General features: G+C 38.4%; 1 protein-coding gene across 5 annotated transcripts in view; it reads right to left on the bottom strand.

The window, feature by feature from the left end:
* The window catches only part of LOC112162546 (collagen alpha-1(XIV) chain), a 149,787-nt gene that overhangs the window by 62,240 nt on the left and 65,402 nt on the right, over positions 1–22,145 (bottom strand). For all 5 annotated transcript variants that reach the window (XM_024298342.2, XM_024298345.2, XM_036214138.1 and 2 more), the window contains 8 exons: positions 19,269–19,414; positions 15,772–15,901; positions 7,770–7,909; positions 7,559–7,685; positions 7,344–7,483; positions 5,497–5,629; positions 5,309–5,350; positions 4,137–4,282 (listed from right to left, as the gene is read on the bottom strand). In XM_024298342.2, coding sequence (XP_024154110.1) covers positions 4,137–4,282; positions 5,309–5,350; positions 5,497–5,629; positions 7,344–7,483; positions 7,559–7,685; positions 7,770–7,909; positions 15,772–15,901; positions 19,269–19,414 — 1,004 coding nt within the window. The remainder of the gene's footprint in view (positions 1–4,136; positions 4,283–5,308; positions 5,351–5,496; positions 5,630–7,343; positions 7,484–7,558; positions 7,686–7,769; positions 7,910–15,771; positions 15,902–19,268; positions 19,415–22,145) is intronic.

Here is a 22,145-nt window from a genome sequence, read left to right as displayed (position 1 = left end):
TTTTATGTAGACTGTGGCAGAAGTAAAGAGAAGGAAGATCTAGCTTTCATGGCTTTGGATCTTCAAATATTGATGAAGTAAATTATTGAAAAAAATAATGTTAAAAACTGCCGAATCAATTAAGGTAGGGGCTCCATTAGGAACATTTCCACCTTAAATTGTGTCTTCAGAAATTAAAGATAAAGTTTTAGTCAGTTCTGTTCTTTTAACCCGTTCAGTATATAAAAGCGTTTTTGCTTTATTTTTGGTGAAAGTATTTAATGAGTACTGTTGCTATCAAATACATAGATAAAATAATTATAAACTTTAGCTAAAAAAAGTTCAGCCTAATTTTTTATTTGTTTTTAAAAAAAAGCTTTTGCTATTGCAGTAAAACATTTAATGTTGATGTTTTGAAAAAGCAAACACTTCAGTAAATGCTTTTTTTGGGCTTTTTTCCTAAGTATTTCTTTATTTTGTTAGTGTAATTTCATCGAATCCTCATGTTAAAGAGAAAAATCTCGTCCCTCCAGATTTGGATATTTTAGTAAAACAAAGACCGTCTTGAACAGAACATAAACATGTTTCCATATCTACTAAAACGTTTCTCCTATAATTTGTCTGGCGCTCTGCTCATCCAGCTGCAGTCCAGCTCCTTGGGTTTGTTGGACTTCGGTGGAAAAATAATGAAGCCTCAGCAGGTTCATCATCACAGCTGTTAGTGGACAGATGGCTGCAGAAGCAGGTCACCCAACAGCTACACTGCTAACAGAGACAAGTGCTAAGAAAAAAAGTCAAAAAAGTCTAAATGGAAATAAATTATAGACTGAAAAAGAGGAACGAGAACTTTGAATCGTCTTAAAACTTGAGATATTTAATACAAAGTGAACTATTTCAGAAGAAGGGATAATATCAACATCAATAAGATGTAAATGAGTTATTTTTCTCATTTGCATCTTTTTGCTTAATGGCCGACGGCCCTTGTTTGGCAGCCAAGAAGCACAGACAGAAACTTGCAAGGAAGCTGAGGAAGCTTGCCAGTGTTTTTTTTTTCCTTCAATCCAGTCAGAAGCTTCAGATCGCGGCACTTCGGGATTCATAACCTAATGGAACCGACAAACAGAGCTTACAGCTGTTCACACTTTGTTAGAAATCTCTTTCAACAAGCTCCTGGTGTGAGCATCTGGTGAGTCTTTATTGTCCAAATGAAAAACTGATGTGTGTCCAGCAGAGAAACGCAGCCTCCGCTGGGACGATGATGCAAATCAACATATTTAAATGCCAACTTAGTCATCCGAATATGGAACAAATCTGAGTGTGATTCCAGGACCGGAATGAAAGACTATGTTTTAAGAAAATGGGCAAAAACAATGAATTATTGGGGAAAAAGGTGAAGACGATGATGAAGATTGATAGTTGGATCCAACTTTAAAATAATATTCAACCTCGTAATAAAATCTCTCATCCCTTAAATATATAAAATTTAAATGATGACTTCAATCAATCTTTATTTTTATAGTACTTTTCATACAAAAAAATAACTAAAAAGGAATTCTGTTACCAAAGAGATCTGGACTTTCTTTTGAAGTTCAATAAAAAAATATTTCTTTATTAAAAAAAAAAATTCTCAGTATTGTTTTTTATGATTATGAAGTTTTTAACCAAACTTAATGTCTTAAAAGTCATTTTTTATGTTGATCTGAAGCCTCTTTTTCCGAAATGTCCTCTGAGGGGGCGTGGCTTTTGGAGCTTAGTAGCCCCGCCCCTGTCTGATTATGATAGCTCTGTGCATAAATCTTCACCGCTGCTGCATGAAAATGTCCAGCAATATCATTTTGATCCGGATGTCAGCTGGACGAGGAAGTGAAGATCTTCATGGACAGAACTTCCTCCCCTTCCAGTTCACCAAAGACTCTTTTAGCTAATTCTCCAATGTTTATTGACGTTGCTGTGATCAATACATTCAATCATTGGTTTTTCCCAAGAGTTCTTGATAAAATAATTAAAGCTAACATCTTTGATTTACAATCCTTTCCAACTGCAGTCAAATGAGCCGCCGTTCACATTTCCGTGGTCACATCAAGAAGCTCCGTGGAGAATTTTCCAGCCTTTCCAGTGATTTATTATTACATTTTTTTCTCTTTAATAAGAAAAATGCCACACATATAAATTAAAAACTAAAAAAAAACATGATTTTCATCGGAGGGGGACTTTAAAAGGTTGGAACAACTTACATATATTTAAAAATGATGAGTATCTGTGTCCAAACTTTTGAATGTCACTGTAAAGCATTTGTTTGTGCAAATAAATAAAAACTTTAAAAAAAAAATGTTTCTTTATCTCCCTTCAAATAACTGGAGATATTTCACTTTTTTTCTCAGAACAAAGCCTGCAAACAAACGTTCATTACCTGAATTTTCACAATAACAGTGGTGCTTTTCGTCATGGTTGATTCTGTTTCAGGTTTTGCACCATCCCTCGCTCTCTGTCGGCTCATTAGTGTGAAACCTGTCAGTCTGTCTGGAGGAGCGGTTTGAAGGTCTGCCACCGTTTTTATCATCATTATCTCCCCTCCTCCTTTCTGTTCATCCCAACATTTGCCTGACGACCTGCCACCTCCAGCGACTCCTCTTCCTCCGTCTCCCCAATAAAGATGCCATTATATCTTCATCCAAAAATCCCTTTTTTTCCCTCTAAATTTACATCCATCAGCCACCCTCTCTGCTAGATCTGTGTGTGAGGAAACAGAAACTTTATATGATTAATTGATAACTGCTGCTGAAAACTACACAGTTTATGAATCCTTGATGCTGCACAACCCGTCACAACCTTCAAATATAGACAAAAAACGTGCCGCTGTGAAGCTCCAGTTCCTGTGTGACAGCGTGGCACTATAAAGAAACTTTAAATTCGGGGCATGAGCCACATTAAAAATAGATGAACACCAATTAGGAAAAGATCAAGGAAGATTATGTTTTAGGATCTGTGTTCTGTGTGTTTTACAGAAAAAAAATGTTGTTTTTATGGTTAAGTTTGACAAATCTGACTCTCTTTAGATTAAATATCTCAACAAATATGTAAATAAAGGATATAAAAAAGGATAAAAGAGCAGATCAATACAAAAAAAAGACGGATTTCTTGACTTGTATCCATTACAACCAATTCAATCTTCAACACTTGATGGCTTAACCCTTAAGCTCAACCCATGCTCTTAGAAAATTGAATTGCCCAGGAGTAAATACGTTTACCGTGTGTGTTGTTAGTGTCTTGGGACATCTAAATGTGTTTTTAGAATGCTTTTTAAAGTAGAATATTGCATCTTGGGGTTCTGGGGTGACAAAGAAGGTGAGATAATAATAATAGAGTGAGTTTGTCAAAGGCCTTCTTGGCCCAATATGGAGAGAGGTTGAAAGTTTAGTTTTGCATTTAATATTTTTTTAATTGATAGTTTAAAAAAAATACATTCTGTTAAAGACCCACTCCAATAGAAATTATGTTTTTAACAAGAACATATATTAAGAAAATTAAGCTCAAAATTGCATTTCTCTGTATTTCTTTATTTAAATCAATATGAATCAGGAGCAGATGAAAAAAATGCTGTTTTAAAAAGAGCTTATTGGTGATGTAGTAAATAGAATGCACCATTTTGATAAATACACTTGTAGACGACTAGATCCATTAACATTTTCATTTTCTTCGTCTGAGCTCAAAACTGTACAGCTGGATTTCTCCGGGTTTGCTCATCATTTTTGTCGCTAACAAATGTTTTTACCCCACTGCAATAAACCTGTAGCTCTTCCTGCAAACTGGGACAAAGTGGATGTTTTTCTCATATTTATTATTAGTTTTGCTCTGGTTTTTAACAATTTTACTGAGTATCCTGTTTTTTTATTTTATTTTTTTGATTCCCTTTTGCTTTTAAGTTTTAAGTTCTTATTCTTCGCATTTTTACACACTTTGCGTTATTGTACCTATTATAATGTTGGCTCTTTCTGTTTGCTTTTATTGTCTTTTGGACCTTGAGTCTGTGATAAATTATTCATCCATTCACGTCTCTTCTGAGGCTGATCTCAGAACTAACACAGTTTCCATTGCGGACATTTAAAGCCGATCGCGGCGACGTCGGGAATGAAATCAGCCAACTCTGTCAGCCCTACCGTCTCCGTCGCCCGGTCTCCCCGCATGCTGATGTAGCTCAGTCGATACTGTCGGACGTTTCTGGCGTCGACTGGCTGCCAGGACACCCGCAAGCTGAACGTGGTTTCATCATCAATCTTCATGTTCCTCACTCCGAGTCGAGGACCTGCACGGTCAAAGATGTTGAGAGGGCTGAACACAAACGTGTCACAGAATCTGACAAAATGAGATGAAGATCATCACTTTGGCATTTCATTTTCTGGGGTCTCCAGGGTCAAATTTGTGTCCAACTTCTTTCATGCTGTCGTCCTCGAAACAGAAAGTCAAGATGATGTAAAATCTAACATCAGCCTTGTACTATATGTGGTAGCTCAATTTAATAGTTCTCTCTATCATCAAAACTGAACTACAGTTTTTAAGGACTGGAACTTTTGGAAACACAGACCAATAGGAATTAACCTTTATTGTTCCCTCCACCTAACAATAAACATAAATACATTAGGCACTAGAGGTGCAAGAAAATATTGATTTGGTGAAATATCACAATGCTTTTATCGACTTAAAATACAGCCAAGGCAATATTTAATAAATAATTTAAAAGCAAAGATATAGTTCACTCTTACTTTGGTCTTCCACCTAAATATTTCCTAAATTACCAAAATAAAAGCACCATGAATTTGCTCGTGTCAAAGCAACTTGTTTATGAGATAAGATTGAAGTGCTTAATATTATGATCATTAAATAATATGTTTTTAACTATTTTACTTTTGTAAAACGTATTATTACTCAGACAATTCTTAAGTCACAATTAAAAAAATAGTGAAATATAGTATATTATTATTGAGATAAGTCACGATGAGTATCGTATCATGACACACGTATCACGATACGCATCAAGATATTGCCAGACTCTCGCCAATACACACCCATATGAAGCACCCAATGACACATCAAGTTAGAACTTAAAAGAACTAAAATCATAAAAATAGCAATAAAATAACCATGAATATGAACAAAAAACAGTTTAAAAAAAGATTAAAATGTTTAAAGTGGCAATTTGAACAGATGCATTTTTTGTTTGACTTGGAAATGAATAAACACATTTTTTGGGAAGACAGAACAATTAAAAAAAATATATTAAAGTGAGAAAGTGCAAAAAATGATAATTGTACTTTTTACAAGAAATTCTTACTTGGTGTTGTGGTAGTTGTGGCAATGGTAGTTGTTCTCTTAGCTGAAAATCAGATAAAAAAACACATGTAAAAGTTAGATTAATCCTAAATATGGCTTGTTCAGGAATAATAATAATAAAAATTGAATTTATTTGACAGATTATCAAACAGGGCGGAGGATCTTTTAAGCTCTGAAGCACTTATTTACCCGTGGTCTCCACAAGGATGACCTCATCGCTCTCGCGCTCATTTGCATAGATGGCCGCCACGAGGACTTCATACTCTGAGTCCGGGCTTAATCCTCTGATCACATAGGTGTTCACGTTGCCGTCCACCATAAACTACAACAGGGAAGATAACACTCCATGACATTTATGTAAACAGAAGATGAGGACCAGCACGGACAACCTTAGGAAGCTTTTTTTTCTTTTTAATATCCAAAAGAAACACCTGATTTTATCTTTTATCTATTTGAAATAAATAATAAAAACTGAGCCTGTAAATAAAGGAATAAAGAAAATGAAAACAGAGATTATCATCTCGTAGACACTGAGGTGACAAAACAAGGCGAAACTCGACTCTTCATCATTTTTTTTAATCTTCTTTTTAAATCTAAATGGAAATTTTTGATCCATGTTTACCAGACCAAAATGTCAAACCACACCCACATGCATGTTTGCACAGACATTGAATCGAAGATTATTTAAAAATATCATTGAATAAAGACTTTTTCCCACTTTTATGTATTATTTATCCTTGATCTGCAAGTGAGTCGTTATTTGTGTTGCAATGACAAACAGAAACTGAGCCTTAGTACACCACAAAATAAAAGCTTGAATTGTGAGAATAATTGAATAAGAATAAACTTAGTTGACACCAAAAACAAGTAGCTAAGAGCTTGATGAACTTGGCCCCATATGGTTTAAAAGTGGGCAGAAAATGTGGACACCAAATGGGTTTGTCCACAGTTTCCGTGGTGGCCCTACCTGTGTTTGCCCACATTGGCTTAAGTGGGCACTCGGTGGGTGGGTAGGCTCGCTACGCTGGTAAGCCTCCTGGTAGACGGCAGAGTTCGCTAGCTCGCTACAACAAAGCTCCCTACAGCGGAACTCGCTAGCTCGCTCCAATGGAGCTAGCTACAGTGAAACTCAATAAATCACACTAGCTTGCTAGAGTGGAACTCACTAGCTCGCTACAGTGGAACTTGCTAGCTTGCTAGAATGGAACTCACTAGCTCGCTGCAGTGGAACTTGCTAGTTCGCTGCAGTGGAACTCGCTAGCTCGCTGAAGTGGAACTCGTTAGCTCGCTACAGCAGAACATGCTACCTTGCTACATGGGCGCTAGCTATAGCGGAACCCGCTACAATGGAGCTCGATACAGTGGAACTTGCTAGCTCGTTACAGCTAGGCTCACTACAGCGGGGCTTGCTAGCTCAATATAGTGGAGCTTGCTACAGCAGAGCAGGCTAGCTCGCTACACAAGAGCTCACTAGCTTTATACAATGGAGCTTGCCAGCATGAGACAGTGGAGCTCGCTAGCATGATGCAGCAGAGCTCGCTAGGATGATACAGCAGAGCTCGCTAGCTTGATAGAGGAGAGCTCGCTAGCATGATACAGCAGAGCGAGCTAGCTTGATAGAGGAGAGCTCGCTAGCATGATACAGCGAACTCGCTAGCATGATACAGCGGAGCTCGCTAGCATGATACAGTGGAGCTTGCTAGCATGCTTCGCAATCCACCAGAAGGCTGGCTAGCATAGCGTGCCTACCCACTGAATCGCCACTTAAGCCAATGTGGGCTAACACCGGTGGGGTCACCACAGAAACCGTGGCCAAACCCATTCGGGGACCAGATTTTCTGTCCACTTTTAAACCATATGGGGCCCACTCGACCTTGCTGGCTGGGGAATTATTGTTGATTTAACAACGGCAAAACAACTTTCATATATGGCCAATTTTCATCCATGCACTAGAACATGTACGTACTGGCCGTGTGATGCCTTTCAAGATTTGTTAGAAGAACTTAATGAAGTTCTAGCAAAGCACGAGAACATACATCTTTACTGTCCCCTCCATCTGTCGGAGTCCAGGTGATCCGATACAGAATCACATCAGTTGCGGCGTGTCGCCATGACACCCTGAAGCTCTCTGTGGTGATGTCGCTGCTCCTCAGATCCAGCGGGTCGGGGACAACCTCTATGCATGAAACACAGCTGTGATTAGAAGGTGAAGAGAAGATCTTTAAAATAACAAAACAAAAGCGGTCCCTACTTGTTGTGAAGCTCTCGGTCACAGCTTCAGCTTCTCCTTCATCATAGACGGCAAACACACCAACAGTGTACTCCGTCAGGGAGGTCAGGTTCCTCAGTATATAGGTCGTCACTTTGCCAACATCCACCTACAGATATGTTAAAGCTGTGGAACTTTCTGATAGTCTTTTACAGTTAGATTAATGTCGTGGAGGTTGGTGGGTCTGTCTCACCTCTGTGGTCTGCACCCCGTTGGTCTTGACATACATGATGCGGTAACCCCTGACCAACCTGGAGGCAGATTCCCAGGTGAGGCGGGCAGAGCTGTGGTCCACTTCAGAGAAACGCAGGTTTCTTGCTGGGATCAGCGGCACTAAAGAGCAGGAGGAGAAGCTTCATTAGTAAGGGTGTCACGATTATTTGACTCAATCGATGAATCCATTTCTATTCCAATGATCCAACCAGATCGATCTGTCTGAGGTAAATATTAAATAGTGAATTGGATCGACCAATACCATAAAAAAATAATTTTAACACGAGATAAATCAATTATAATTGATTTTGGAAAATACCATTTTGATGGTAAGTAAGTTTATTTTACAATAACACCAACTCAGTGGCCTTGTGTTACACTGAAAAAAGAGAGGAACTGTAAGGGGTTGGATTTGGTTGAGGAGGTAAAACCACCAAAGGGTTCCCAAGCACAGCTGTGTCTGAAGCTCATCCCTTCCACGGGGATGGGCCAAAGGCGGAGAAACATTTTACACACTTATGGCCCAGTCACAATGTCGGCGATCTGTCGGGGACTATGCCCTAGTCACAAATCAGTTGCGATGCATCGGCGATGGGTAAAACCTGGGTATTTGAACAAAATCTTGAGACAGATCTCACGATTTTGCACCAATCGGAGGCGCTCTCTGGACGCCTGCGGTTTGTCGCAGATTTTTTAGGCATCGCCACACCCCTCGCAGTCCCCAACTTTGAACTTAAAATTTTACGATTGCTCGCAAGGTTTTACACCCATTTTGGGCATCCCAGACACAATCTCCGATGACCTACGATACCCTCCGATTGCATCGGAGACGATATCTGTGAGCGTCTTTTCTTTCAACTTTTTTCCCCCCTGGTCTCGGACTGCCTGTTTTTGCCCTTCCCCCTGCCTCCTGCTTTCCCCTTTCCTTCTCCCCTGCCTCCTCCCCTTGGTCCTCCCGTCGTCGGAGGCGATCACAGGAAGCATACGAATCGTCGCAGGGCGCCTCCTATTCAGTCTGAGGGCACCGCCGACGGGTGCAAAATCGTGAGATCTGTCTAAAGATTTTGTTCAAATTTCCCAGGTTTTACCCATCGCCGACGTGTTGCAACTGAATTGTGACTTGGCCATTAGGTGCGTGACAACTAATGGGACTTAAAAATGAGGGGGAGTGAGAAGGGATGGTATTCGGATCGGGCCAAAGTGTCATCACTACATCATTACAGTTTAATGTGTGGGAACACTATTTCGAATTTACCAAAGACGTGACCATACAGTGTGGTACAATGTTCTAATAATGCTCCATTTGTACTGTTTTTATGTGGAAAAACAACAGCGGGCTGAACTTTAAGAAACTAAAATGGTATTTGCCATTAATTTGTATTCAGTTTTTTGTTTGTACACATATTTAATTTACACTTGATTACCGTCCTGGAAAACTTCAATTGCACTGTTAGTATTTATCTATGAGTCAAACTCTTTAAAGTTTTGGCTAAAGGATTGATTGAATCAGATATTTCAAAATTATGAATCATATCAGTAACCACAAATTATGACATGTAACAAATTCCTACTCGTCAGTATCATCAACAGTCAGATAAAGCTAAGAACTTTCAAATTAATTCTAATTGTTTAGTTATTTCATTTATTTTCTATTTTGTGTGCAACACTTTGGTTTTCATAAGTGCTCTACAAATAATACATCGATTAAAAATCATCACCAGGGAGTAAAAACCCAACATGACCATCTCTTTTGTGTGTCGTCTGCTCACTTAAACCAAGACATCACCGTCAGAAACAAAAACACGGCCGATCTTTCATAGTTAAGCGAAACAAAGTTAATGGGGGTCATGATTTCTCACACTCTTCCTCTCCCGTTTCCACACCCACACACATACTCATGAGGTTTTGAACAAGAGTTATTGGACTCCACTATTTTAATTATAAAATGGACAGAACCTCATTACATCAATCCCACTCCCCCAGGCTCAGCTTCGGCTTCCTCTTTCTTTAATTCCTTCTCGGTCTCTCTGAGGTACTGCCGGGTCTACAAACTTCTTGCCCTCATCATTTTGAATTCAGGCAGGGAATCTGATTTACCTTGAAACTTACTCGGGAACCTTTCTGCTTCAAAGTACTGATCTGTATTCTATTAAAAAAAAGAAAAAATCTGATTGTTTCCACTATAGTTTCACCTCAATTATACCGAAGGTCGGAGCAAATACGGACCGGAGAGAGCAGCGATGCAGCAGGGGGGAAAAACGATGCTGCCGCTTTTACGGCAAGTTGTGCCACAGCAGGAATACCCACAGGACTGGGAGTTTATACAGCATGGAAATAGTAGCATCTGCTGTCCATGTCTAAAAATAAAAAGTATTCTTAAAATATTATGACAGTCATCCAGGACTGCCTCACACAAATCACCGCAAAAAAAAAAAGTGTTTACCTCGTGGATTTGCATTTATTTATTCCCACAAAGGATCTAATAAAAAGTAAAGATTATACACAAGAAAGCTAAGTCAGGCTTTCATGAAATCTTTCAATTTCCTATAATGTTGAAATGCAAGACAGTGTGCTGACAAAATGGAAATCGTGAATTTATGCTGACGAGCTTCAGGGCAACTAAATGCTGACATGATCATTAGAGGCTTGTGAATTGTTGCTGCTCTTCAAATTTATAAATAAATTCATACATGTCCTAATTGGTACAAAGAACAAACAATCCTGTTTTAATTCTGTTTTGTTGTTGATGACAATTTAAGGATGTAAAATAAAGGGAAGATATGAGTAACGAGCTGTGAAAGGATTGGCTTTAACAGAAAATTTAAATTAAAATATGATTAACGTTTTATTTTGAAATCTAAATGTGTTTCATTTAATAATTTATTTATTTTGTTATATTTTAAGTAAAACCTTGAACTGTACCAACAACAGCAATTGAGTTCTGACATTTATTTTATGAAATATACATACTTTTAGCCGTTTCCTTTTTTGGTTTAATCCTTTAAAATTTAAAGCAGAACAATAAACAATTCAATCTTTATCAACATGCTCTAATCTGAAATATAATCCTTAAGAATTTTGATATGGAATATAAAAGTTTTTATAGAGAGAAAAAAAAAAAAAAAATTTTCTTCTTGTTTTTGTTTTTTTTAATCCAACTTGTTGACAAGTTGACCTTTCCAAAATCTTCTGCCCCCCTCGTCCCGTATAGAATGTTCTAGCTCCACCCCTGATTGAAGTTAAAATGACAAGAAAGCCAAACAAACTCAATGACAGTTACCCGTTTGCATTACGAGTCAAAGAATAAAACCATAAACGACCAAATATCTGAGTTCATTTTAAAATTAAAGCTACGTTCAATTGGCCACTAGCAGTCAAAAAAGATTATGCAGACGTGCATAAATGTGTGGGATTCCGTGCAAAATTATCACGTTCAAATTATTTCAGAACTTTTTTTGAGCTCTATGTACAAAACCAGCTCAACTTTGACCAATCAGGGAGCCAGATTCGGTCGTGCCATGTGGATGGTATTCCATAGAATTCGCTGAAATGCCAGCCAGAATTATATAAAATATATACGTTTTCATATATCGGAATGAAGCTGTGAAAAAAAAAACCTGGAGCAAGATTCAGGAGATTTGCACCACTTTGAGTTATCGCACCAACTGTCTTCCAACTGTAGGTGGAAGTGCTAGTAAACACTACAAAAAGAAAAAGATGAGGAAGCCCCTCCTTGCTAGTTCAGTGTGAACACCATAGGCTAAACATACATTTAAGAACACGTCAAATGTCCAGTGTGTCCTTAACTTTATTTATACAGGCTAAGTAGAACAATTTTGTTGGTTCACAATGATGTGTGAATGTTGTAAAATATTGAGAAATTGTTCAAATTCTTCAAAAACTTTGTGCACTTTGAAGCTTATGACCCTTTTGAATAGTTTCAGCAGGAAACACCATTCAAACTTCAGGATGTTTAGCAACTACTGTTGTTTTTTTTAGGGTAAACTTGATTTTAGCTTTTATTTTAGCAACATGCTAGCTGTTTTTGGCAAATTTTGAGAAAAAATGTTAAAATATTGGAAAAATTAGACATTTTTTCCGTTTTTTTAGGCTAATTTGGAGTTTAGCTAATGATATAGCATTATGCTAGCTGTTTGGCTAATTTAAACGTTTTCCAGTTTTTAGGCTCATTTGAAAAGCTAATATTGTAAAAATATGCTAACTGTTTTGGCAAAATTAAACATTTTTACTTTTTTTGAATAATTTGGCTCTTAGGTAATATTTTAGCAAGCTTTTTAGCAACTTTTTTAGCTAGCTATTAGTTTTAGCATCTTCAGAAGCCGCATTCAGCATACAGCTTTCACACTAGCATTATGACCCTCTAGAAGAGGTCCACGTTGCTAAAAGGTGACCACTGTCCATACATTTTAAAAACACATGCCTTTAAAATGCTCCCTTATTTGTAGCATTTAAAAATGTACACTTTAAAATTCATAAAAAAACAAAAAAAAAATGCCAAAAGTTTGAATCTCTGCTCCCATCTGCGCATCTTCTTCTCACTGCAGTGATAATTAGTCTACATTTTCTTTTCCAGCAATGGAAGAAATGTCAAGAAGCGACTTGAAAAGGGGGATGAGTGGCTGGTGAAATCATGGAGTTCAGTTTGAGCGAATCAAAACAAGCAGCAATGAAAAGCTCATTATGCTCATCTCAGCTGCATCACGTGACATCACAGCTGACAAGAAGCAGCGTTTTGACCAGAACGTTTTAGCGTCTGGCACATTCAGTGCATGAGAAAATCGGAATTTATTAGTGCGTGCTGGTTCACTTTCTACATGAGTGAGAAATGAACATAGATCAAATGCCGACTCATTTTGCTGAAAAAGGAAAAACGTCTTGCTCGCATAAGTAAGATGGAGTTTATTTTGAAAATATAAAGGAAGGGATCTCAATCTTTTCATACCTCACAACTACCTCGACAAATGTCCCCTGACTTAAAGCCACAGGCCTCAATCCTTAAAAGAGACTTCATAAAACGTTAATTAGTGAGCAGGGAGGCGGCTGAGCAGGGAGGTCCTCAATCAGGGTTCCGAATCTCCCAAGAATAAAAGTAGGAAGCAGAAAATAGCTCTCACGGGGAGGAAGCGTGAAGCTGGCGCCAAGAAGTGATTCTGGCTTTGAGCTCTGTTGGGGGCAGACGGCGAGCCTGAACCTGACTCAAACGTGCGGCAGCTGCCCTGCGAAAGGCCAGTAAAACGCTGCACGAGTAAATATAACTGCTGCAGCTGCTCTCGTCGACTCTTAAACAAGCAGGAAAACAAAGAAATCCTCTTTCCTGGATCATGCTCGAGATCCTTCTGAACAGCTCAGGCGTGCCCGTGACATTTCTGAAAGCCGGCGCTCATGCCGGGGCCGCTTCGCCTTTTGGGAGATGTTTGGCTCGCATCCAGCTGAGCAGCAGGCAGCTGCAATTAAATCTAAATGTCTCGTGAAATTTTGAATGTTTGAGCCTTTGCAGCCAGTCGAGATCAGAGGGTCGTAAAACCTTTGAGAAACATAATACCAGTATATTTCATCAGCGGTTCATAAAGCTGATGATTTGTGCCCTTAATGTTTCTCCCCCTGATCTGATGTCGGTTTATGGCTTGGCAGCAAAGCAAATATGACCTTTTGTTTTTTAGGTTTGAAGAAATGCGGAGTAAAGGGAGATTTTAAATGCTTGAGATAACGAGGTTAACTTTATCTTTAATTAATTACTAACTGAACATTAAAGTTCCACCCTATGGAGACAAATTGGGATCATAACGATTTGAAACCCAAATAAAACAACTTGAAAAACTCAAGCTGAAATATTGGTGTTAAGCAAAAAAAATTAAAATAAAAAAAAATTCGGCAATTTTTCCTAAAATCTAATATAACCTGTTTTTATTAGGAGTCACGTGAGTTTGAACCCCATAGTCGCTGTTTTTTTTTTTGTTTTTTTTTTAAATACATATCTACATTTAATTAGGAATAAAAACATGATTTTTTAGTCATATGTATATATTTTTAAAACTTTATTATTATTTTTATTAGACTATTTGTGGGTAACTATGTTTCTTACCCAACAAACATTCTAACTTCATAAGATCTCCAGTAATGATTACAAATTACACTTCACTTGCAATTTTTCTTCATCAGAGATCCCTCGGTGTAATGGTTGTTTTTGTTTTCTAAAAGATTTTCATATACTAAAAAAATAAGCCAGTGAATGCACCAAGACTCATCAATTTTGCATCAGTTTTGATTGGTCCTTCGAGTTAACTCCGCCCCCACGTACCAGAACGAGGCCAAAAGATTAAAACCCGGAAAATTTCAGATCCAAAACCAAAAAAAAAAAAGAGTTGAAAGTGAAAAAAGATTTGAAAATAATTAAGTTTATATTAGAATTGCAGAAAATTTCAGTCACTTTAATTTTTTTCTTACCTTAACACCAATATTTAGGCTTGATTTTTACACGTTTTTATTTAGGTTTCAAATATTTATGGCCCCAGTTTGGCTCCATATTCTCCAAGTAAATTTTTTTCTATTACAAAATCTGAGTGATCATATATTTTTGATTACAGAGTTTTTAGCTAAAACCAAATAGATTTTGGAGTTTTTCAAATTATATTCAATGAACAGCAGCAGTAGCTCATTAGAAATACAATTCTGGGTTGTGGACAGGACTGTTGACACAAAGCAACCCCGCCCCCCTACCCATCGCTGAGAGCTCTGTTAGCTTAAAGCCTCAAGCTAACATTAGCGGAGCAACAATAACAATGAGCAATTTTGGATCAATTGAGTTGCAATTCGCTACAGCTCAGTGTTGAACACTCATCGTGTCTCACAAACATTAGGGTGAGCCCGCCAGGATGCATGCAGGCGGAGAGGAGACTTTGACACGCCCATTCAGTAGCTGCATCATTAGTCTGAGCATTTTCAAGCATCCAGTTTTCAGATCAAGTGCGATTTAACGTAAAAAATACTTAGAAACAGAGTTTTAATCGTAAATTATTTTATATAGGTCCTCTACTGTGAGAAAAATGCTACAGAAACAAAAAACACAGCCAAAAAAACGATTTTCATTGGATTGGGTCTTTAAGCTATTTTTTGTTTGTATTCTCAGTTTAGACTTTTTTTTACTTGTGACAGATAGAGAAAAATGTTACAGCTTTATTTGGTCTAACTTGATTCAACAGAGATTAGACCAACAGCTCAGAAACTTTAAGTCCCACTCCAATCATCTTTTGAGCTCTTTAAAAAGCCTTCCCAGTGGTCTTTTATTTTATTATGCCATTTATAGCCAAAAAAAAGAAAAACATGTCATTTTCTAGAACATCGTTTCTGTAAAAGTTCATTGAAAATACGCCACTGAGTTGTGGATGGGACTGTTGGCACGGAGCAACCCCGTACCCCCTTCCCATCCCCTATAACTGAGAGTGAGAGCTGTCTGTTTTCATGCTCTCATACCCCCTACTAAACAAAAACAGGGAGCATTACTGGAGCTATTGAAGCATTATTGGATGCCAGCTCGGATAGAGAAAACTAAGACATTCATGGATCCGGTCGTCTACAGAGAATTGGAGTGGAGCAAGGAGCTCAACGTATCTTTTACATCACAAATTTTTGAAAATGTTTTTTTTTCTGCTCCTGATTCACAATGATTAGAATAAAATAATACTGAGAAATCCAAATTTGAGCTTAATTTTCCATCAGAAAAATGCTGCAAGAACATCTTAGAAACACCAAAAACACCGTTTATCAGAAGGGTATGTTATTAAATTTGACAAACTTTAAAATGTGTCTGTATCCTACAGTAAAAAAAATATATAGATTGATGATTTGAAGGCTGAAACACAAAACACTGTTAAATCTGGTGGAACATGAACCAAATGGTTTTAAAAAAAAAAACCTTTTCCAAACTCCTTTAAGGAGTTAAGGCACTACAGGTTGACACTTACATGTGGTTTCCTGGCTGGTCATGGGGTCACTGGCCTCCTCGCCATACATGGCATAAACTGTCACAGTGTATTCTGTATCGGGCGTCAGTCCCTCCAGCTCCACTTCATTCACAGAGTCTGCCACTTTCACCTGCAGAAACACACACATCCAGCATGAAGGCATGCGCCTCTGGCAGAACCTGATGATGGGGTGTTATCTTTTCATACTATCTAATCTGTCTGTGTCTGTCTTTCTGCACCTATCTCTGTGTCCATCATCCACTGGCCTGTCTGGACACGCAGAGCATCGCGCTGTCATTACATAAGACTTTTTCTGAAAGGAGCCTTTTGAATGTTTGCTCCATTTTCAGCAGATAGGATCCATCAAGCTGCTCCAGTTTGGGCTCCGAGCTGCAAAGGCACATCTGGGTTACAACAGGTAGGGAAGATAATCAAACTGCAGGTAACTGGGTCACCTTTAAAAACAGGCTTTTCGAAATTTTTACAGTTTATCACAAGTTGACCACACAGACAAAAGTACTTCTCTGTCAATGTAAGTACAACCTAAAAAGGTCTATGAAATACTTTAAAATTGACTAATTAATTATGAGTCTATTTCAAATTGAAATTAAAGCTGCACATTTTTGACCCACCCTCAGTGACTTAGAGGCTGCTATACTCCCCTTGGCAGCTTTTTACTGGTGTTTTGCTCCATAGCAACCAATTTATTTTTTGGTTGCCTCGGGGTGACAAACAGATCTATATAAGTTCTCAAAGAATTGGCAAAAGTAAAATTTTGGATTTCCTTAGCAACAGAGGGGTTTTGTTAACCTCGCTCATATTGGTCATACTGTTTCGTTCAGCTTGAGCCAACAAGTTATGTATAAAATTTAAACAATATTCTGGTGAAAATGTGCTAGCAACAGGGGAACGCCACTTTTTCGCCATGCGGATTCAGTTAAAAATTTAAAAAATTTAATTCCAACATTTTTTCCCAAGTAGCTTCCCAATGATGCTTGAGGAGTTATGAGGTGATAGATTGAAACTCTTAAGAGGAGTTTAAATTTGTAGAAAGTACTTTTGGAAAATCCAAGATGGCAGCCTCTTACAAAGGTCAAAGGTCAGCAAGACTTCAAGTGGTGGCATGTGTGTCAAATTTCATGAAGATCGCTCAATCAAGAACGTTCTTTTCCTTTTATTTTGTGAAAAATGCCAAATAACAAAATGGCCACCAAAATGTAGCCATCCCAAAATTATGCTAAATATATAATTTTTAACATAATTTTGGGTATGCATGTTTTGGCTTCATTACTGGATTTAATTTTTTTTTATTCCCATTTAGCCTCATTTTTTTTTTACACTTTTTGCCCGCAGTGATGTCATAATTTGGGGGATGGGTGTTTGTCAAAATGTCCTTTAGGTACATTTTTGCTGTAAGACAGAAAATGTGGTCCTTGCCCTCCAGCACCAATGTGAGACATGATTAACCCTTAAAAAAAGATATTGATCGGAAATTGTTGGTTCAAAAGTATTTCTTTTATACCATATTCAGAATCGACTTCTCCTTCTAACCCCCTGAAACTACTCTGTCCTTCACTTGTGAGGTCCACGTTCAGTGACACACATAACGCCGAGCAGCACAGTGACTGATGGCACCCTATAAACAGGCAGATCGACTGATTACAAGTTGGAAGACACTAATTATAGGATGTTCCTCAGTTAAACAGGTCCCGGTGGTCAAATTACTTTCGATCTGTTTTGGAGGTACCATCATTTATGTCCAGGTCTGTTTCAGACGGCCTTTTTCTTTGTTAAAATGTGACGTAAAAGGAAATCTGTCAGTGAAAACCTCAAATATCAATAGAAGCAGCTGACAGCAGGAGAGTATGAAATTGGTCAATTAAAAAAAAAAAGATAAATAGACCATCAACACTCAGAAATATAAAAGACAGAGACTAATTTGTTTGTGCTGTAGGGGTCAGATGTGTAGGACATATTTTCATTTTTAAAGTCCCACTAACTTATTTTATTTTCTATTGTAAAATTGTTCTTAGCGGTCTTTTAATAATTATTATGCAGTTTTTAGCTAAAATCAAGTAGCCTATGTCATTTTTAAGATATATTTTCTGCAGAACAACAGGAGCTCCTTAGAAATTCACTTTTGGGTTGTGGGCGGGACTGTTTAGCCTAGCTAAATTCCCAGCATGCCTTTGTTTTACACTCTCCTCCAATAGCCACAAGCGCAAGCTAACATTAGCATAACAAAAAAATGCGGCAAGCATTATCGGAGGAATCCAGCCGCACAGTTTAAAGCCAGATGGGAGCCTAGACAACCAAAATAAAGATGTTATTGTATAGTTAGTGTAAATAATAGCTAATAGCTAATCTCCAAATTTTGAAATTTACTATTTTATTTTTCTTCAACCAGAGAGCCACCATGTAGAGATAAAACAGCCACATGTAGCTCTGGAGCCGCAGGTTGCTGTCCCCGTTCTAGTCAGTGCGAACACCATATGCTAAAATCACATTAGTATTTGTGTAATAGATACTAATATCATAGGAAAAAACAACAATCTTTGGTTGGATTCAGTCATAAGAGACCTTTTCATTCTAATCTAGAAATAAATGTAATCATTTCCGTGCTCTCTCTTACGCTCCGATATGATAAAAGCTCTATTTTTTCAAGTCAATCTGTGCCGGATCGAAGTCCCAGCTCCCAGATGGCCGGATGGTGGAAACCAAGCAAGCTGGTGAGAGCCAGCAGAGCCGGAGAGTCTTCCCCTCACTGCTGAAAAGCATGCATTATGGTTTTGAATTCCTTCCCGACTTGTTTTTATTGCCTTCTACCTGCAGGGCAACATGCAGGCAGACATAATGAGGTCTAATGGGATAGGCTATGGATACGCACTCTCTTTTTACAGCTCTTGCGTGTCTCAGACCTGGATAGGTCATTTCTATTTTAATGGTGACTTAGCAATCGGGTTTTGACATTTATCTGCTGATTCCTCTCTCAGGATGTGACTGTTTATTAAATGCTTCCTTGTTTTGAAGTAATGTGCAATTTCCTGTCTGTTTACTCGCTTCAATTTGTCCTCTAATTTGCTCACAGATTTTGTGTAAACGACTTTAATGCTGTGAGTGCTTCTTGCTGCCATTTCCTCAATCTTTGTCAGTTTTTTTTATTTTTTTGTCTTGGAGCTGTGGAAAGAAAATGGTCGCAGCGATCTAATTAAAAACTTTCCCCGGCAGAGTAACGTGAATTATTTATGCGGTTTCTCTTTTTGACTCTGACCTCAGCTCTGCTGAATCTCCCTCACTCAAGAGGGTCGTGAACCCGACATGAAAAAAGGACAAATTGAGAGGAAATGTTAGTCAATGCTCAGCTTTCTTTGGATTTACCACCCGTCAGTCTTTCTAAAAAGACACATTTGAAGATTCATTTTAGGCAATAATCCCTAATTTACCAAATCAAACTGTAAAAACAGAGGAAGTTTCTTCGTCTGATGTCCCAGCCTCACCTCCTTCTCATCTGCAGACTCTCCTTCGGTCAGCGGGGCGTACAGGATCATGTACCCCGTAGCCCCGGCGGCGGCCCTCCAGACCACTCTCATGGTGCTGTGGGTGATATCCAGCAGCTCCAGGTTGTTGACTGTAGGCAACGCCACTGCAGGACACAAACACACCTGTTGTTGAGCTCACTTACAGTCCTGCCAAACTCATTAAGCAAATCTCTCCTACTGTGTAAATAATGGCAACATCCTGAGTAATGAAAAAATAAATTTAACAATTTGAGGCAACTTTCCATCTTATATCACAAAGTTAGTTTATTCTAAATGTTTATTTAAGGCTTTAACTGGACTTAACAGCCTACAACCAGACACAAAACTGAGAATTAACCAATGACTGTAAATGAGAACTGGACAGAGTGACTCCTCCCACGCTGGCTCCAAGATGCTTGTGGTTGTGTCCAAATTCCCTCGTTATCCCCTAACTACTAAAAAACTATATAGTACCCTGGATTTCAAAGCCACGATGCTCACTACCATTTTCTTTTGTTTTTCTAAATGTTTTTCTATACGACGTCACCGTTTTTACGAAGTGAAAATCAAATTAATACAAACATTTCACGATGCTTATTTATGACTCAACTGTTTTCTAGTGGTGAACATGTGGATGGTTTATTCATAAATTACATTTAAACACTTTTTTTTGCTCGAAATGTTTTGCTCGCAATGCATTGTGGTCTATAGTTCCCAATCTAGTGAGCATCGATGCAAGCTAGTCTTTCATAAAGACTTCTGGGAAATTTCTAGCGCACTCGATTTTGGAATTAGTAGATTCAGACTGACAGATTACTGCGCTGAATTTTACGCCATGCGTAGACGGTGTGGCGCTCCAGAGGAGACTTCGTAGTGCAAACAGGACCGGCCGGCTGCCCCGCATGAACAAACTGTCTCTGAGCAGACCAGCCGGGCTTGTACTTTCATGTCTGCAACCAGGGGAGAATGCTTTGTTACGGTGTGCGCTCTGGAGGAGGCTTTGGAGCGCAGTCCGTCTGGCTGCTCTGCTCGAGCGAGCCGCCGGACTCAGGAGAACAGTGTCTCCAGGGAGAACTGTGTCTCTGAGAGGCTTCAGGACGGTGAGTGATCTGATGGAGGCCGCTTTTGAATGCAGAAAAGCTGCTGTGTCCTCCAAGCTGTCCTGAGAAACAATCACGTGAATTTGTGTTTCCAATCGGATCGATACACTATAAAGATTAATATGATTCCCACATTTCCCTTGAACTGCTTCAAAGCAAAGTTTTCTGAGTTTTTAAAAGAAATATGCACGCCACTTCTGAATGTGCCACTCTTGATTAACCTTTGAATTATTGTCATCCTGTTTATTTAAATTTGAACCCACACGGATTTTAAGTACATCCCAGGCTAAATGTTGCTGCTGGTACATATTAACCCTTACCCTACCTCCAGGTCCGCAAGAATAAAGAAATGGCTGCACTGATTTAAATTCTGACAGAACAGTCACTTAAAGATATTATTAATGATAATAAAGCATGATTAGAAGATCATCTCACTCTATACTGCAGCTTTGTTTGTTTCAAACAGAACGTTCTCCTCTTATATCTCTGTTTCCAATATTTTAAATAGTTCTGCAAAACGTGAAAAGGATTTATTTCAAATGAAGGTGTAGCGTATGTAAACGTTTGTTTTAATCAGATAAAGTTTTTCAGGGCCCACGTGCACAGTACTAATCTAATCCGGTTTCAAGACATTTTGCACATGTAAACGCAGCTACTGCTTACTGACGGTTTCTGGTTCCAACATGGCGGCGTTCGTATCTCGAAAAAAATCTCAACTTTATTTCTCTGGAGTCGGAAGTAAGCCATTTTCTACGGGTGACATCATACTTACATGGTCCAGTTTTCATATACAGTCAATGGGTTAGGTGTTGTCAGCTAATACAGCAATCTCAAAACCAGAATGATGATTTGTTGTTTTGATTTCTGTCACAACTTAAGTACACAAACTCTAGTTTTGTAAAACTTTACTTATTTTTTTCTTATTCTTTTTCAGACTTTCAAAAATAAAATCAGATTCCCAACATGTTTTTACAGTCCGGTAAAGATGCTACTTTCAGAGTTTATACTTTATAAAAGCTTATAAATCTCAAAAAGAATATTAAATATGAAATAAATGTTCATAACAAGTCATATGTGTCACACAGTGTTTATAATGTAGGGCTTGTAGTTTTATAGTTCTAATTTTAGGATACTGCCAAAACTAATGTGAGCTAAATCCTAATTTATTCCCTTCTGGAATACACAACCCCAAAATGAATCAGTATTCAACATCACATTGTATTTACTGCCTAGTTGAAGCAGCTGGTTATAGCCACAGCCAAAGTCATTAACTTTGCCACAAGGTCAACGTGTGACTCAGGGCGGATCCTGGGCCCGAGCAGAGGAGTTTTCCATCATTCATCAGAGAGCGGCACGCTGAAGGAGGACAGAAAATCCTGCCTGGCTGTGGCTTACACACCGGACATCAGGAGGAGGCCTCGGGCAGCACGCGCGTAATTAGAGTCCGGCGCTGGCGCACAATCAGAGGTGGAAGATCAAGGCTTGAATACAGAATGAGACACTTGTGCAGCCCTAACAGCTCCGCTTTAGTGTCTGCTCTTGCAGGACGATACATCCTGGCTGCTCAGACGCTCTTTTTATTTATGGTTTAACAAACAGAGCAAACCAGGCGCATCTTGTCCTAAACACGCAAACATAAAGGAAGATCTTAAATTTAAAGATTATCTTCAATAAAATGCATGCTGGGATTCACTATTTCCTTAGAAGTAGGGCTGCCACAAGCAAATATTTTAATAGTTGACTAATTACCAATTAT

This window comes from Oryzias melastigma, linkage group LG11 (assembly GCF_002922805.2).
Source record: "Oryzias melastigma strain HK-1 linkage group LG11, ASM292280v2, whole genome shotgun sequence".
Lineage (NCBI taxonomy): Eukaryota > Metazoa > Chordata > Actinopteri > Beloniformes > Adrianichthyidae > Oryzias > Oryzias melastigma.
Note: the sequence above shows the minus strand (reverse complement) of the source record. Positions and strands in the feature narration are given on the sequence as shown.